We start from the raw sequence: 18,397 nt of genomic DNA, 5'->3' as shown, positions 1-18,397 counted from the left end.
ATCGATTTCTTGATTTCTTCGGTTTTCGTATTTTACAAATAAAAATAATTGTGCATCGGCCATCGAATCAAATAAATCTCGCAATAATCACAAAAGATGTTGTTGTATATAACTAATTTACCTTTCGATGTAATAGTTTTTCTATTAAACTACAATATCATCTTCAAAATGCGATTTCTAACTTGTACTTTTCTTTCTTCAGATACGATTAGGACGTATAAGACAACTGATACACGACCAATGCCGGATAGATGATGTTATTTTGGATAACCTGGTCAATGATAATAGAGGGAAACGTGTTACCGTCGGTCTCGTGGATCAGGAGCAGGCTTCCCTTGTTATGGCAAAACTAAATGGATATTTTCTAGATGGACACAAGTTGCAAGTGGAACATGTTCAAAAGGTTAAGTTTTTGAATATCATAGTGTAAAACATAAAACATATTCCAGGCCATAAAATTATTAAAATTCTGCCAAAGGTAAACTGGTAGGCCTCATGTAGACATTCTAAAAGTGTTAACTTTGTTAACCTACCTAATTTGAAATAAATATTTTGATTTTGAGCAACTATATAATTTACTAGATGACGCCCGCAATTCCGTTACGCCTAAATTTGTTTATCGTGCGGAAACTGTACATTTTCCGGGATAAAAACTATCCTATATCCTTTCTCGGGACCCAAAGTGCAGCAGTTGGATTGTGAAGCGGTAACAGACAGACAGACACACTTTCGCACTTATAATATAATATTATTAAAGTAATATAATATTAGTATGGAATTATTCCAGAAAGTGTCTCCGCCACAACCAGAGCCGATGATGAAGACATTCAATCAAGGTCCGCAACCCATGTTAAACTACAACATGATGTTACCGCAACCGGCTAATTATAATATGAATACTCTATTAAACGCGATGCCATATTACATGGCGCAGCAGGTAAGTTTCTAGAATTATAACTGATTTCAAAGCCCCTACTTAGGGAAACCGCTCTGCAAATTTTAACCGTAATTTTACTCACTAATGTACAGAATCTTTTGAGTATCCGCTCTGCCAATGAAAAAATTATATCAATAAATTCGTGAGAATAAAGGCCTGTTTCACCACTTCTTGATAAATGCTGGATAGACTATTCAGGACTTTACATGACCAATGAAGTATGGAGAATCTCTCAAAGCGTTGTGGTTAGCCTATCCGGCACTTTATCAAGAAGTGGTAAAACAGGCCCTAATATCGCATGGTGATAATTCACAGTGCAAACGGGTTACTCTTTAGATCCCTTAAAAAGTTTGATGTAATCAAATTGTGTCGTATTATACTGAACTTGGATGTTGAGTCCAATCGCAGGATATCACACAGGTAGACATTAGGATTAGGATAAAAGAAACGAGTGGATAAGCTAAGTTACAAGACCTCCTAAGCAAAGGCTATTTGCTTCTAGGTGACAAAAAAAAAAGCAGAGAAATTGAAATGGGCTTTTGGTCTAGCTAGCCTATATAATTATGTTCAAGGTAAACCTTTAGCTTGGACATAATTGTTAAGACCAAAGCCAAAGCATGCAGCTTAGCATGGCCCACATAGAAAGAGTTTCTTCCTATGGAACAATAGACAAAGTGACAGATTGAAAAACATCTGTCATTTTGTACCTGCATTCTGTCAGTATTTCTGTTCTTTTCCATTTATAATGTGGACATGCTGACTCACCTTGAATCTTTTCATCTAAGGGTGAGGCCAATGAGTGTAACTCCGTGACTCATGTGTCATGACTCGTGACTCACAAAAATGTATGCTTGTTTGGCCTCACTTTAACAGTTATATAACATAGTTTAGTCAGCAATTTAATCTGCTGACTGGTTGCCTAATTTTTATCTGACTGGGCATGTCATAACTGGCCCAAATTAAACAGGTAGGTATCCATTGTCTTCTAGTATCTAATTTTCTCTGATAGCTAGTATGGTAACCATCTAAGTTGATGACACAGCATTTATATTTTAGGGCTCTAGCACACGGCGACTTTTTGGAGCTATGCAATCGCGGTATTAGTCTGTGAAGAAAGTGAAGAAACTTTTTTCTCAAATTGATTTGAAAGGGATGACACTACGATGTTGCCACTTTTTAATTTCTTCACTTTCTTGACAGACTATACTACCGCGCGTTTGCATCGATACATTCGCGAAGCGGTCGTTAGCTGAGTGCACGAGGCGCTCATTCAGTCACGAATATCACGATGCAAACGCGATACAAGCGCACTTTAGTAACGACACAAAAATATCTGAGTTCTGACAAGTGACAACTCTCTTCCTCCGTTTTCTCCCCGCTGTCAGTTGTCACCCGCGCCCGACACGGTCGCGCGTTTGTGTCGCTAAAGACACGCGTTTACATTACTACAGACGCGCGTTACTAATGGGACTAACAAGCGTTAGTCAGTGATGCTCGCTAAACTATAAAGTTAATATACCTAGCGGAATAGAGCAACAATCTCGAGCTGTCAAACGAAACCGAAATTGGTTTCATCTGTGTGTAAAAATATGTGTACGTATACACTTACACAAGCATGATGGAACATGATTTCTATGATATTAAATTGTCAACGTGCGGCACGTGCCGACTGGACGTCAAAAAAAGAGTGCTGCTGTCATGTATCACACGTCTCTTTTTACCACGCAGTGTTACTGATAGTGACATCTCTCTTGCTCAGGCCTTTGTTACCCTGCCAGAAGGGTTATGTGTATAGCGCGTATCTTGTATGTTTTTATGCGCTAAACGCGCGATTGCATGACTACAAATAGTCTCCGTGTGCTAAGACGTTTAAATCTTAGGTGTGTGTTTTTAAATTCGTAACAATATACTGGCCAATGCCAATCAGCCAATGAAATCTCTTCGACAGATCTTGATTGAACGAGATTTGATTGGCTACTGAACTCTTATAGTATACTTAGGCCGGTATAAATAGTCAGTACTCAAGATGCATCTCGGTTTCGAGACACGTTTCAGGCTCTGTGATTGGTTGGCTGTCAAAATTTGGACCAATCACAGAGCCGAACCGCGTCTTGAGACCGAGTCGCATCTTAAGTACTGACTATTTATACCGGCCTCAGTATACTTAGCTAGTTTTGAGTGGGTCGCGCCTATAAGTACCATCGAAAAAATTTATTAATACGCAGTTGATGGATCTACGTTATTTAATCAGATTTTGTCAATTCAATGTTCTAATCAACTGGGTTTGACATAACGTGACCAAATTGCGCCGGTCTTCCATCTGCCTATGAATCAACTCCTCTAAAAATTTTTTTAACAATGGTTTTACTGTGATGATTTCTGCTTGGGCTGCATAGGAGCCAGACGATGTTTCCGTCAATTATCATGGATCGATCACAATAATTGACGGAGATGGATCACTCGCAACCGCAATATTGTTTCAGAATTTTGGCAATGCCAGGCAGCCCGCGCCGCAGACGATTCCATTTCCATCGTTCAACAAAGAGGTTGCTGGCAACTGGTACGCAATGAACTACGGGAATCAGCAGTACGGGCTATCGACTGCCCAAAGCGCACAGAATGCTGGCATAGGGAATCCTCAGAAACGGAGCCACGACCAAAGTTCTGATATTCCAGAGAAGCGTCCGAGATGCGATGGACAGTTTGGGAGCTATAGCGTTGAAGAGATAGATGATCGTGATAGGTCTCACGATCGATCTCACACGTCGCGAGATCGCGATCGGCACGATCGGAATGATAGTCGCGACCGTTACGATAATAGTCGCGATGAGAGTTATACTAGTCGCGGTGAGCGTTACACTAATCGCGACGACCGTCATAATAATGACGACTACAATCGTCGCGATGAGCGCGACAGACGCAACGACTGCTACGATAGTCCCGATCATCGAAATAGACGCGATGAGCGTAACAATCGCGACCGTTACGATTACGATGACCGTCAAGATAGTCGCGATGATCGTCAAAATAGTCGCGATGATCGTCGCAATAGTCGTAACGAACGTTACGACCGCGGCGATAATCGCAACGATAATACGGGACGTCGCTACGACAGTGACGCCGAACGCAGCACTTTCGATAATAGCAATCAAAAAAGTAGTAGGGTGGTTGTGTGGGATAAGAATCCTTATAAGTTAGATCGGCGGCCTAATGTTGGCAGCAACCCTCCAAAGCCACTTATACCTCAAGCAGATAAACCAGGTCTGCTGAATAACCCACAAGAAAACTTTAACTACCAGCAAAGTTTCAATTCGCCTCATCCGATCTTCAATAAACTGTTGCATCTTTCCGGTAATCTTCCGCAAGTCTTAAATAATCAGCAGAACTTCCCACAAAGCTCCAACAATCCCCAGAAAAACTACAACAATCAGCAAAATTTCCCACAAAGTTCCAACAAACCCCAGCAAAACTTCAATAAACAACAGAAATCCAATAATGCTGGCAAAAAAACTTTAACTAGGAACGAAGCTAGAAGTATGCAGTACAAGGCATTAAACGAAATTATCACGGATCTGTTAGGCAGATTCAAAGTACCTCAAGAAGCTTATCAGAACATAAGGAGATTGTGTGACCACCGTCTGAAAAGTATCATGCAACAGCACAATTGCACCAGCATTGGGCAATTCTTTAAGCATTATAATGAGGCATATCCATATGAGAATGACCAAGAATTGGTAGAGGCATTGCGCGAATTCGGTATAACAGATTCTTCGCAAGCGCTTCCAAGGAAACCAGGTAAGTTTCTTTATGTTTCTTGAAAATGCCACTTTATGACCTTGGCTATAGGTTTAATTTTCTACCGACATTGGTATGGCTAACCATACGGCCGCTGCTCTGTAGTGGCGTAGAGCAAAATGAAACCTATAGCCTTGGTCAGAAAGTGGCATTTTATATGAATTTTTGTCGGTCGCGGTCGCTTTCGGCAAGGATCTGAAAGCCACCTTTACTCGGACTCGGCCTGATTCGCGTCTGTTTTTGGAAGAACGCTACGGCTGATCTAAGGACAGTTTGTATTGCCCGAATTATTGACAAAGAATCGATGTATTACCTGACGGGTTTGCTGAAGGTGTTTTTCTTATGAGTAACAGTTAATATTAAAAAAAAAAACTTTGGTAGCTGATCAGAGTATGGACTTTACTCTAGTGAGTCCAGGGGAATCTGCCAAACGTTGATTGTAGTTGTTTTTGGTAGCTGGCCACAAACAGCTACAAGTCTTACACTCTACACAATAAAATCAGGAGTGATTTTATAGTGTAACAGTAATATCACCGGTTTCGGTGAGGTGTTCAGTTACGCAGGAAAAAATGTATAGTTCCCAAGTGTGTACGCAGTACACAAGATCACTCTCATAATACATGCCCATCCGACGCATAGATCATCTTACTTGTCAGAAAATCAAGTGATTAGCCTGCATTTTCCTAACCAAACACGGAAATAACACGTTTCCAACGCGGGAATCGAACCCACAACTTCCGAGTCAACAGCCACGCTTTAAAGTTTAAACCACTGGGGGGTACATAAGAGTACACTCCTTTAACCTTTTTCTGCCTAGTAAGAGTTAATACTGGTGCAATTTTAAGCATAGCACGAACTTTATATACACATCCGACCCAAGGGTCATCACTATCATTCATCTCAAATACTCAGTTGACCACCATGCTTTGTCCTAACCAAGTATGGTAGCAACATATTTTGTTGGCAATGTGGGAATCGTTTTGGTGCTCTCTGAGTCAAAACTGAAAGGCCATGTAGGCGAAGATTGTCAAAAACTATGGTCACCTTTTCATCCCTTGAACAATCTATCCCATTATATACCAATGGATCTAACTATGATCCATGGGAGTGAAGAGCTTTTTCAAGTTTGAAATATCTTGCTTGGGATTTTCACTGTACTAACGACAATGCAAAAAGGAATCTGGGAAAATAACTATGAATTTTCTAAGAAAAAAATGTGGTATAAAAAGATCAGATTTCTTATTTGTTGGTAAACTGATTTACATAAGGGATGTCATTTTCTACTTAAGATAAACGCAGACTTACGCTGCGCGGTAAAAACCAGTTCGCAGTCTTAAAAAGTCCTTTAAAACCTTGCACACCAAAGTCGGCAGTGCTTGTATGCTAAATATCACCACCATAGAAAGGGTTTCTTTCTATGGTAGAATAAAGTGACAGATAGACAGATGGAATCCCTCATTTTGTCACTAAAATCTGTCAGTTTTTCTACTGTTTGTGTTCATCAAAGAAAGTGACAGATTGTCAAATAAAATCTCTCATTTTGTCACTAAAATCTGTCAGTATTTATACTGCGGTCATCGAAGAATAAAGTGACAGATTGTTAAATGAAATCCCTAATTTTGTTTCTACAATCAGTCAGTATTTGATATTTCTACTGTGGTACATATTATTATAATGAATATTTCTAACTTTTTTTCAAATGCTAAAAAAATATTCATATCTAACTTTTTTCATCGGACATGAATCCAGATTTTTTTGCCAACACATTCTAACTATTTCATGTACGTTTCCTATATCAAATATTTATACAATTTCAGGTATTGAATCTGCGCGTCAGAGACAGAGAAAGGCACAAGCGTCGGCGTCAAGCCTACCGCCGCCGCTTGCACGGAAAGGTATGTATGAAGCAAGCACTTAAAAAATCGATTATGGGATAGCTAGCCTTTAATTATTTGGCAATATTTTGAGATTTTTCAATTTGACCTTAGATTTCGGGGGGGGGGGGGGGTCATGTCCCCTGTGACCCCCCCTCTTCGGACCGCGCCTGGTATGAAGTGCTTGTGTCAGTTAAACAACTTTGTACAGCGGTCGTCGAAAAATAAAGTGACAGATTTACAAATAAATTAATTTGTCAGTATTTCTACTGTGGTTACTGGTTACAGAAGAATAAAGTGACAGATTGACAAATGAGATCCCTCATTTTGTCTCCAGTCAGTTTTTATACTGTGGTACATATTCTATTTTAAAATATTAAAAAAAAGATATAAAGTAGTAATTTTAAGCTTATACAGGGTGTAACAAAAATAAGTGATAATACTTTAGGTTGTGTACGAGTTCCTTGTAGAGAGTTCACTGTGAAAGTAGCAGCGCTGAAAGACCAAATTTTTTTTTTACTTTTGTATGGGCAAGGGCCCGAGTGTCACGAGTTTCACCATACAAAAGTGAAAAAAAATTTTAGTTTTGTTACACACTGTATATAATATTCCATTCATGGTTTCTTTATCAAATATTATATTTTATACAATTTCAGGTCCTCAAACTGCACCTCAGAGACCGAGAGCGCCACAACCGCTTGCACAGAAAGGTCTGTATGAAGGGCTTGTGTCAGCGTTTATACCATAAAGTTAATATACCTAGCGGAATAGAGATACATAGGCCTGAGCAAGAGAGATGTCACTATCAGTAACACTGGTAAAAAGAGACGTGTGATACATGATAGCAGCACTCTTTTTTTGACGTCCAGTCGGCACGTGCTGTATGTTGACAATTTAATCTCATAGAATTCATGTTCAATAATAATAATAATAGCTCCCACACCGGTTTCGGTGACGGTGGCCGGTTTCGTTGAAACCAGGCCAGCTACGCAGGAGTAATTTTATAGTGTCCAAGTGTGTGCGCAGTACACAAGCGCACTCTCTATTCCTTTTACTCTCATAACCCAGTGGGACGGAAGACCGACACGACCGGCGAGAGATCAGGCGCAGGACCGACTTTTTACATGCCCATCCGACGCATGGATCATCTTACTTGTCAGACAATCAGGTAGGTGATCAGCTTGCATTGTCCTAACCAAACTTGGAAATAACATTTTTCCAACGCGGGAATCGAACCCACGACCTCCGAGTCAAGAGCCGCGCTCTGTACCACTAAGCCACGGAGGCGTTCCATGTTGTTCAATCATGCTTGTGTAAGTGTGTACGTACTCAGATGAAAACCAATTTCGGTTTCGTTTGACAGCTCGAGATTATTGCTCTATTCCGCTAGGTATATTAACTTTATAGTATGAAGGGCTTGTGTCAGCGTCTATACTGCAGTCATTGATAAAGTGACAGATTTACAAATAAAATCCTCGTCACATCTGACAGTATTTCTACTGAGGTTACCGAAGAATAAAGTCAGAGAATAATGCTCCTCATTGTGTCTCCCGAATCTGTCAGCATTTCTACTGTGGTCATGGCAGAATAAGGTGACAGATTGTCAAATGAAATCCCCAATATTTGTTTCATGAGTCTGTCAGTATTTTTCAAATCAAATCAAATCAAATCATTTAATTCAGGCATCAGAGACCCATATAACAAATACCTTAAATCTAACATACATATAATTATATAATAAATACCTTAAAACTAACATACATATTTTATATATACTTAAAAACTAACACTGTCACATTTTGCCGGCGACGTGACTCGCTTCGTTCCGGAGTCTCCCCCGGAACCTCCGATAGACTACATCCATCGGCCAGAACTCCGGCGCCTCGAAAGTCGACAGAAGATTCGTCGGTACTCTCACCACAAAGGAGCTAAAGTTAACCTTGTGGCGAGACTGCAGACGCTCGACCCTCAGGCGCAGTGTCGTCTTCTTCTGGATGTAGTCCACGACATCCTGGACCTCCATGGACCAGTGCAGGCGGGATATGTACAGGGGCGTCGCGGGGACCTCGCTCCGCAGACGCAGCTCAGGTACATATGGTGCGGTGCCGCGATGGTTGCGGGCGGCGGGCTTCTTCCTCCTCTCCACCAGTATGAAGCCCTCCTCATCGCACCTCCTGCCTTCGTCCTTGCCAAGCCGAGAAGATTCCACCTTGCGGCTCTTCGTAGCCTTGCGGCTCTCAGTCTCGCGACTCTTCGAAGCCTTGCGGCTCTCATTCGCCCCATTAGTTTTCGCCCGCGGGGGAGGTGCGGGGCGACCAGCAACAGTCGCAAAGTTTTTCTGAGTCGCCTGAGGACTCGGGGTCGGCGCAACCGGGAGGGGAGCGGGGGCGGGGGCGGCAGCGGCGGTGTTCATTGACCCGTCCGATGATAATGCTGACGGGCTAAACGTGCTCGCTTGCGCGCCACGACGAGTAGTGACGAATGCGGCATCAGCATCAGGTGACCTACATATTGAATTACCACTTTTCAATTCCGATAATTCAATACGTAAGTCACTGATCGTAGACTCTGATGCCTGCAATCTACCTCGAACTCCGGCCAGCTCCTCCTTCAGGAACCTGATGTCCTTCAGTAGGCTGACGACGTCGACGTGGTCCAATGTGACGGGTGGCAGCTTGTGGAGCTCCTTTGCCACAAAAGCCGGCACCTCATCAGGATCCGTCTGCTTCAGCAGGGAGATGATGTCCTGCACGCTCCTTTCCGTTCCGTCTCTTCGTCGCGACGGTATATTCGCGCTCTGTCCGAGCGTCTCGTATAGCAGCTGCTTGCCCTTGCAAATCTCCTCGCTGGAGAAGGAGGACTTGCAGATCTGCATGATGCTGACCTCGTCCATAGTGTCGATGGCGTGCTGGATAAACGCCAGCAACTCGTTGGCCACGAGCGCCATGGTCACGTGCAGCGGCAATGTGCCGCGCGATTCGCAAAAATATTACTTTTGCTGCGTGTGTAACGCGGAGGTGCACGACCGGTCGCTAACTCGACACATTACACACTGTTGATTTTTACTGTGGTACATCACTACATAAATATTATAAAACAAAGTCGCTTTTTTTCCCTCATGTAAGGGACATGAGGGAAAAAAGCGACATGTTCCCTTTAATCTTTAAGATTACGCAACGGATTTTGATGCGGTTTTCTTTAATAGATAGAGTGATTCAAGAGGAAGGTTATAGGTATAATAACATCATTAAATAGTCGAGAAATACTGTTATTGTTGGGGTTTCTAATGAGATGTCGTAAATAAATACATTTTTTCCGCTTACATTGCAAACGCAGGGTGAACCCTACGAGATTTATCAAAATAATGTACCAAGTATTGTACACAAAGGTCTACAGAAAACTCCGTGATGGTATATGTCTATCTCTTATGGATATACCACAATAAATTTTTTTTGTCATTTACTTTAAACTTCAAATAATGGCTAATTTTCGAAGCAATTATTGCCAATACGGCAACAATCCTTATTCAATTAAATACTTTAAATATATTATTAATTTAATAAAGATCTATATGGCCCTTTATAGATTAAAAAATTGCGGGACGTAGCTTTTGCGGCGGTACCGACCAATGCGGGCCACGGGTAGTAATGAATATAATATAATTGAAAACTACTGAATCGATTTTAATCATTTCTTCTGTGAATGACATAGGCATATTATAATATATTTTATAACCATGGGAAGCCAGGGCGGGTCGCTAGTAAGATTATAATTTATATAAAGACTATTTTAAACTTTTTTTAAAAGATTCAAAAATAGTCTGTCTCAATCCAGATTTTTTAGACAACACATTTTGACTATTTCATGTAGGGTGTATAGAAAATAATTATATATTTCAGAGTCATTATATCAAATATTTATAGTTTATACAATTTCAGGTCCTCAAACTGCGCCTCCGAGACCGAGATTGCCACAAGCGTCGGCCCCCAGCCTCCCGGCGCCTAGACCAAATATTCCCAAAATATCTCAACCAGGTGAGTATAAAATTACTTGGTGAATTATTAGGCGCATCTTGAAACTATTGAACAAAGTTGTTTTGAGAAAAAAAAAGGTTTTTTGTTTTTTTTTTTTCTCAAATATCAATAGGATTCACTAGGATTATGGTTAAAAATAATGTCCCGGAAGTACTAATAGCTAAACCAAAAAAGTGACCTTTTGTTACACAAAACATCAACATAATAATTATTTTATCCAAGATATATTTTTGCCAAGGTAGTCCCAGTTTTGGAGTCCAAAATTACTATCTCCACCAATTTTAAACGTATAACGTACCTGAAGAGGTTTTTTTTTTAATGAAATAAGAGGGCAAACGAGCAAACGGGTCACCTGATGGAAAGCAACTTCCGTCGCCCACGGACACTCGCAGTATCAGAAGGGAAGCAGGTTCGTTGCCGGCCTTTTAAGAGGGAATAGGATAATAGGGGAGGGTAGGGATGGGAAGGGAATATGGGAGGATAGGGAAGAGAATAGGGTAGGGGATTGGGCCTCCGGTAAACTCACTCACTCGGCGAAACACAGCGCTAGCGCTGTTTCACGCCGGTTTTCTGTTAGAACGTGGTATTTCTTCGGTCGAGCCGGCCCATTCCTGCCGAAGCATGGCTCTCCCACGTCTATCTCCACCAATTTGAAACGTAAGTTTCCTAATATGCGTGAATAATATAAATAAGTGAATAATAAAGTAAAAGTAAAGAAACAAATAAGTGAATAAGGTTCCACCTGATATTTAGGTACCTGAAGAGGTGACTGCCGACTGCCTTTTCGCGCTATCTCTCTCTCTCCCGGGAGGGAGCTTATAGCGTAGAGACAGAAAAAGAGAGAGGGGAGACCCTCTCTCTTTTTCTGTCTCTACGCTATAAGTTCTGACTATGAGACGACCAATTGTTAATTGTTGTTTTGTTAACAGCTATCGTGCCGCCACGGGTGCCTCCGCTAAAACCGGTGCCGGCTGCAGAGAAGCTGCCAAAATATCCCAACGCCAGTATGTATAGTACTATTATCATTAACACGTTCAGTGCCATTGACTCTCCCGGAGAGTCCACATCAATTTTACTCCAGCGCCATAGACTCGCCCGGCGAGTTCAATGTTCGTCAGCGGTCCGGTTTCATTCGTAGGAGTTGACCATCACATTAGTAACTAGACAGGTGGAATCGAACACTCATACAATAATAAGTCACAAACTCTGTATTAAAAATGTACATAATATTTTTTAAATAATATAATTTTTAACAATATTTCATTTTATTTTCAGATAAGAATGTTTACAGAGGTAAGTGGCCCTCTCTAGTACATATTTTAATATCAAACATCTCTTGCTTGCCTGTCGCTAGGTACGAATCGTGCTATATTTGCTGCCAAACGCCTGTATCTTACCCTGGATATCGCCTTAGAACTTCTGTAAACTAAAATTAAAGATATATGATATTGAATGTACTGTAACTTCTTGGTGGAAATTCATGTTTGACAGTAATAATACAGACACTTTTCATGCACTTATTCCAATTTTATTAATTTATTTCATTAAAACAAAAGAGTAAAAAAAATGCCTCATTGCAGAAATAAAGAAGCAAACGCAATTGGAAGCAAAAGAAGATTTCTCGTATCAGGTGGACAAAAAGTATATACCCACTTTGGAATATGAGATGAGGAAGATGAGAGAATTGGTGAGTACAGTCTGTCAAGAAAGTGAAGAAATTAAAAAGTGGCAACATCGTAGTGTCATCCCTTTCAAATCAATATTATATATAGTGGATATATATATATATATATATATATATATATATATATATATATATATATATATATATATATATATATATATATATATATATATATATATATATATATATATATATATATATATATATATATATATATAGTGGATATATATATATATATATATATATATATATAACCCTTTTTTAACCGACTTCCAAAAAACGAGGAGGTTATATGTTCGGCTGTGGATATATATATATATATATATATATATATATATATATATATATATATCCACAGCCGAACATATAACCTCCTCGTTTTTTGGAAGTCGGTTAAAAAAGGGACGACACTACGATGTTGCCACTTTTTAATTTCTTCACTTTCTTGACGGACATTAACTATAGTATAGTAAACGACGCCCGCACTCCGTTTATCGCGCGGGAACCGTACATTGTTCGGTGATAAAAGTATCCTATGTCCTTTCCCGGGACTTAAAGTATCTCCCTACCAAATTTTAACAAAACGTTTTTTTTTAATGAAATAAGGGGGCAAACGAGCAAACGGGTCACCTGATGGAAAGCAACTTCCGTCGCCCATGGACACTCGCAGCATCAGAAGAGCTGCAAGTGCGTTGCCGGCCTTTTAAGAGGGAATAGGGGAGGGTAGGGAAGGGAAGGGAATAGTGGAGGGTAGAGAAAGGAATAGGGTAGGGGATTGGGCCTCCGGTAAACTCACTCACTCGGCGAAACACAGCGCTAGCGCTGTTTCACGCCGGCTTTCTGTGAAAACGTGGTATTTCTCCGGTCGAGCCAGCCCATTCGTGCCGAAGCATGGCTCTCCCACGTATAAATGTTTTCAGCGGTTAGGGTGTGAAGAGGTAACAGACAGGCAAATTTTCCTTTTGTCACTTCTATAAATACTAAAATTTTTTCACATCTAATAAAAGCTAAAGGTTATGTCTTTCTGTTACCTCGTAGCGCCCAAACCGCTCAACCGATTTTGCTGAAATTTGTTATGGATATAATTTGAGTATATAGGGTACTTTTTATCCTGGAAAAATGTACAGTTCCTACGCGATTAATGGACTGTTGCGCAACGGAGTGGCTAGCGTCATTTAGTAAAAATCGGCCATTTATTAAATTTTACTTTTGCCCCCTATTAAATTCTATTACATTAAAACTTTATTTTTATGTTTGTAGGCCATCAAAGCGTGTATGGATAAATCCAACGAAAAAATTGAGAAAATCAGAGAAGAAATAGTGAACTACGGAATCGACAAGGTTATGAAGGTAACATTTTATGTTTAATGTTTACACTGAAAACTGTTAAAATACACACTGACTAATCACTAATCAGTAATCTAAATCTAGTAACCTGTACATTTTGTGGCACACTTTACGGAAAAACTATCACGCCTATTGATTTGTGCTTAGTATTATTATATTTTTATTTATATGCAGATGTGTTATCATCAGTCAGTCACGCCTCCGTGGTCTAGAGGCCGGCCCTTGACTCGGAGGTCGTGGGTTCGATTCCCGCGTCGGAAACATGTTATTTCCAAGTTTGGTTAGGACGATGCGGGCTGATCACCTGATTGTCTGACAAGTAAGATGATCCATGCGTCGGATGGGCATTTAAAAAGTCGGTCCTGCGCCTGATCTCTCGCCGGTCGTGTCGGTCTTCCGTCCCACTGGGTTATGAGTGTAATAAGGAATAGTGCTCTTGTGTACTGCGCACACACTTGGGCACTATAAAATTACTCCTGCGTAGCTGGCCTGGTTTCAATAAAACCGGCCACCGTCGCCGAAACTAGTGTGGGAGCTATTATTATAGATAAAATAAAATAAAATTTGTTTTATTTCTGAATAAATTTGAATCAAATGTTTTCAGAACGTTGAACTACATGCAGTTGCCTACCACCGGTTCGGGACTATTATTATTATTAGTCAGTCAAGCTATGACGACGCGAGCCCTCACAAAGCTCGGCTTTTAGCTAGTAAATATACAAGTGTTACAAAACTAAGTGATAATACTTTTGGGTTTGTTGTTTTCCTTTTAAATATAGAGTTCACTGAGTAGCAGCGCTGAAAAAGATTTTTTTTGTGATTTGTATGGGCAAGCGTCATGAATTTTCCCTTACAAAAGTAAAAAAAGTTACTCTTTCAGCGCTGATGATTACACAGCTAACTCGATATAGGGTATACACTATACACACCCTAAAACAGGGGTCCGCAAGTAATTTTAGATGGGATCCGGATACTGTGGGAATTTTTTTACGAGGTCCAATAAAAAACACACCTCGTCCTATGTAGCTTAAAAATATTTTTTTAATTAATAAAGGTATTACGTACACCTTATCTTTGTATTAATTGGTACTTGGTATAAAATACATTTTAATATTTCGCGGTCCGAGATTTGACCTTTCGCGGTCCGCCTGTTGCCTACCGCTGCCCTAAAGTATAAATTATCACTTACTGTCACATCCTGTAAATAATACCCACATAGCGGTTTCGGTGACGGTGGCCGGTTTCAATGGAAGCAGGCCAGTTATGGTTATGGGGGTGTAATTTTATATTGCCCAAGTGTGTGCGCAGTACATGAGAGCATTAAAATGTTTTTTTTTTCAGGCAATAAGAATGCACATCACCAAGCGTTTAAGCAACAATTTCGTTGGCAACGTTCGCATAAATTTCAAATATAAGGGACCGAAGAAAGCGGAACTGGAGGCGTTCCTGAAAGACTATAATGTGGTTAGTCTCAAGAAGAGCGAAAGGGGGAAATTCTATGTGGCCACTTGTAATAGGTCAGACGGATACGATAGACTGCTCGAGCAGGGCTCCGCATTGGTTGGTGAGTATTGAATTCCATACTAGGAATAATAAAAACTAAGGAAACGTAACTCCCATACTTCAGCGGTTTGACAATAATTGTCGCTTCTATAATATACACAAAACCGAATACAGTCATAAATTATGCATGTATTTTGTAAATTCGCGGACCAAATTTTTGCCACAGTTACTTTTCGTTAGTTTTTTTTATTCATACCTTCCTTATTAGTATTTTAAAAAGAAAAAAACCGACTTCAAAATTTTATGTAATCGAGAATTAAAATTCTAAAGTTAAATAAAAACTACTGAACCGATGAAACTTGCAGTATTCCCTAACTTAAACAATACCTAGTGCAACAAAAAAAGAATTACTCAAATCGGACTTGTAGCACAGAATATATATTAGTAGTACCAACAGAAGTCCAACTCGTGAAACCCGTTTAAAGAAATAACAACTCATGCTACGATACTATAAAGTTCAAATTCCGACCGCGCAGTGCTAGGTGCCTACAATTATATTTGCCTACATGTGCGCTCTCTTTCTATCGCGTAAGAGGCACCCTTTCTGACGAAATCAAGATTGTCACCTTTTAGAAAATAAAATAATCTTCTTTTTATTACTATAGCTACTAATAGCAAACTTTTTTATAGTAATAATCAAATTTTAGTAACCCAACGTATATTTTATAATAGTTTTATATTCGATTGTAGTGTAGGAGCTGGTCAGGTATTTTTTACAACTTAAACATAGTAACTTGTTTTTATTTGTGTAGTATGCGGTTTGTTTGTAACAAATTGGTTTATTTGCTATGTTTGTGTATTTTTTTTATCTTTTTTTGTATTTTAAAGTCTTAAATTACTTTATTGAAATATTTCTTTGACTTTTTTCAATTGTTCATATTTATCAGATTAATAATGATTCTGTCACAGCGGTTAAATTAGTACGTAGTATGCGTCGAAAAAATCTTGCGCGCGCGTCACCGCTCGCTTGTGAGTCCCTTGTGATCTGCCCCTTTAAAGGTCACAAGGGACTCACAAGCGAGCAGTTCGATACCTAAAGGCGCGAGTGGGACAGGCCTGCTTGTAGTTCTGGAGATATGCGAACACAAACATAAAAATATACATACATACACTTTTGAAATTTGGCACATTTGTTCAGACGCTGATGTAGACTAATATATACGAAAACTGGGCAGTTCTGGGAATATTATGTATACATACGCGTCGAATTGATAACCTCCTTTTTTGAAGTCGGTTAAAAATAGGAGAAGGTTCTAAACAGAACCTCCTCCTTTTGATACAATCAAAATGAGGAGGTTCTGGATCATTAGAATTTCCTTAAATAAAATATTATGTCACTATATTGTTTAGTTTCTCAGACAATATTTTTTCCCCTTGCTGTAAAATTAAATATTTAAGGTTTGCTTGTCTTTGTGATACTAGAAAAGTCACATGACATACAAACACAACAGACCTTGAAGAGTTAGAAATAAAGTGGTTCTTAACCAGTGGTCCGTGAACCACTGGTGGTCCTTGAAGGCATTCCAAGTGGTCCACGAAGCCATCCTAACTGTGAGAATTCAGAAGTTAGTAAACAGCGTGCATTCGCAAAAATCACATTAAATTAAAATATTATGTTACTTTTAGATTTTTGCCAAATGAAAAAATGAGTGCTAATTATAAAGGTGCGCTTGTTTTGTTTATCAAACAACCCTTAATTTAGGTAAACCAACTGGGTGGTCCCAGTCAAGACAAACATTTGGTAAGATGGTCCCTCATGACTAAAAGGTTAAGAACCACTTTGTTAGTCTTAATATCTTTATTAATAAGGTTTATTTAATTGATAAAATGTTTCCAGATGATATCGTTCTGACTATTAAACCTTTGAACATACTTGGCAAGCCCGACAAGAAGGAAATGTTGACGAAATTCCAAAATAACGTCAACAATATGGCGCTCAAGTTCCAATCGAAGATGGAACAGGCGAGAGGAGGATTTACAGGACAAGTGCAAGGACAAGTGACACAACCAGTAAAAGTACAGATGACAGAACAAGTGAAAGCACAAGTGACAGAACCGGTGAAAGCAAATGTGACAGAACCTGTGAAAGAGCAGATGAATGAGGAAGTGATGGAGGTGGTGGAAGACGATATTGAAGATTTAGACCAGTCACAACTTGATGATGTTGAAATTATTTATAAAGAGGATGAAGTGATAGAAATAAAAGACGATTGTGATTTCTCTGAAGATGTAATTGAAATTGACAATTTTAATAAGCCCGAGGCGCAAACTCCTCAATCAGAGGTAGAATCAGATAATAATCAGAATTCGAAACAAGAATCAAAAGCTAGGAATATCGAAAAAGAATCACAGAAAATAGAGATTTCGAAACAAGAACTACAGAATTTTGAAGAAGCACCACAGAGTTCGGGACAAGAATCACAGAATACACAGGGTTCGGAAAAAGAAATACAAAATTTTGAACGAGAATCACAGAATTTGGGACAAGAATCACAGAATTCTGAACCAGACTTACAGATTATTGAAGAGACGGATTTAACAATCATAAATGATGAACTGAAAAGTGCGATAATATCAAAGATTGATGATGAGGATTTGGAAGATTTTTGATAAGTTGTATCAACAATATTATAACTACTCGCTACTTAATGTAGTAAATTTTTTCGCGTTAGGGATTTCAAAGGAACCGGATATTTTCCCGCAAAAATTCATCTGTCTCTTTCTCCGTCGATTACTGTTATGTATTAGGTTCTGAATGTCATCAATAGATGTCGCGAGCGCGATCTAGCAACACTACTAGCGCCATCTATTGAGTACATTAGGAAGTGAATACATAGGTTCTTGATAGCGCGATCTAGCCACCGATGACCACGCAGCTAGCGACATCTATTGATGACATTCAGAACTTAATTCTTGACAATTACTCTATAACTGTGCCAAATTATGTAAAAATCGGTCCAGTAGTTTGTGAGATAAACGCGTTGAAAATACTCTTTAGCTTTTTAATATTAGAAGATATAGATTATGTTGCACACATATTCGATATTGCTTTACTTTTTCTTCTATTCACGTTATAAGTTTATATTTTTTTTTAATTTAAACTAATTTTACTCCTTTCACAATGTAAGTTGAGACTTATAAAGTGTACTTTATTAAGATTGTG

The 18,397-nt window shown here is 39.3% G+C and overlaps 1 protein-coding gene across 3 annotated transcripts; it reads left to right on the top strand.

Moving 5' to 3' along the window:
* The first annotated feature begins 23 nt into the window (after positions 1-23).
* LOC121738013 lies at positions 24-18,280 on the top strand. Of its 3 annotated transcripts, XM_042129811.1 has the most exons (14): positions 24-129; positions 203-403; positions 788-937; positions 3,421-4,732; positions 6,550-6,627; positions 7,263-7,316; positions 10,545-10,640; positions 11,570-11,644; positions 11,916-11,933; positions 12,221-12,327; positions 13,585-13,674; positions 15,013-15,235; positions 17,072-17,661; positions 17,713-18,280. In XM_042129811.1, the coding sequence occupies exons 1-14, from the start codon at positions 97-99 to the stop codon at positions 17,842-17,844; spliced, it is 3,159 nt and encodes a 1,052-aa protein (XP_041985745.1). In that variant the 5' UTR covers positions 24-96; the 3' UTR covers positions 17,845-18,280. The 3 variants fall into 3 exon arrangements, with proteins under 3 accessions (XP_041985745.1, XP_041985744.1, XP_041985746.1); XM_042129810.1 differs by having other exon boundaries at positions 17,072-18,280; XM_042129812.1 differs by lacking the exon at positions 7,263-7,316 and having other exon boundaries at positions 17,072-18,280.
* Positions 18,281-18,397: the final 117 nt, after the last annotated feature.

The sequence above is a fragment of the Aricia agestis genome, chromosome 22, assembly GCF_905147365.1.
Source record: "Aricia agestis chromosome 22, ilAriAges1.1, whole genome shotgun sequence".
Taxonomy (NCBI): Eukaryota; Metazoa; Arthropoda; class Insecta; order Lepidoptera; family Lycaenidae; genus Aricia; species Aricia agestis.
This window is presented reverse-complemented; position numbering and strand designations above follow the sequence as displayed.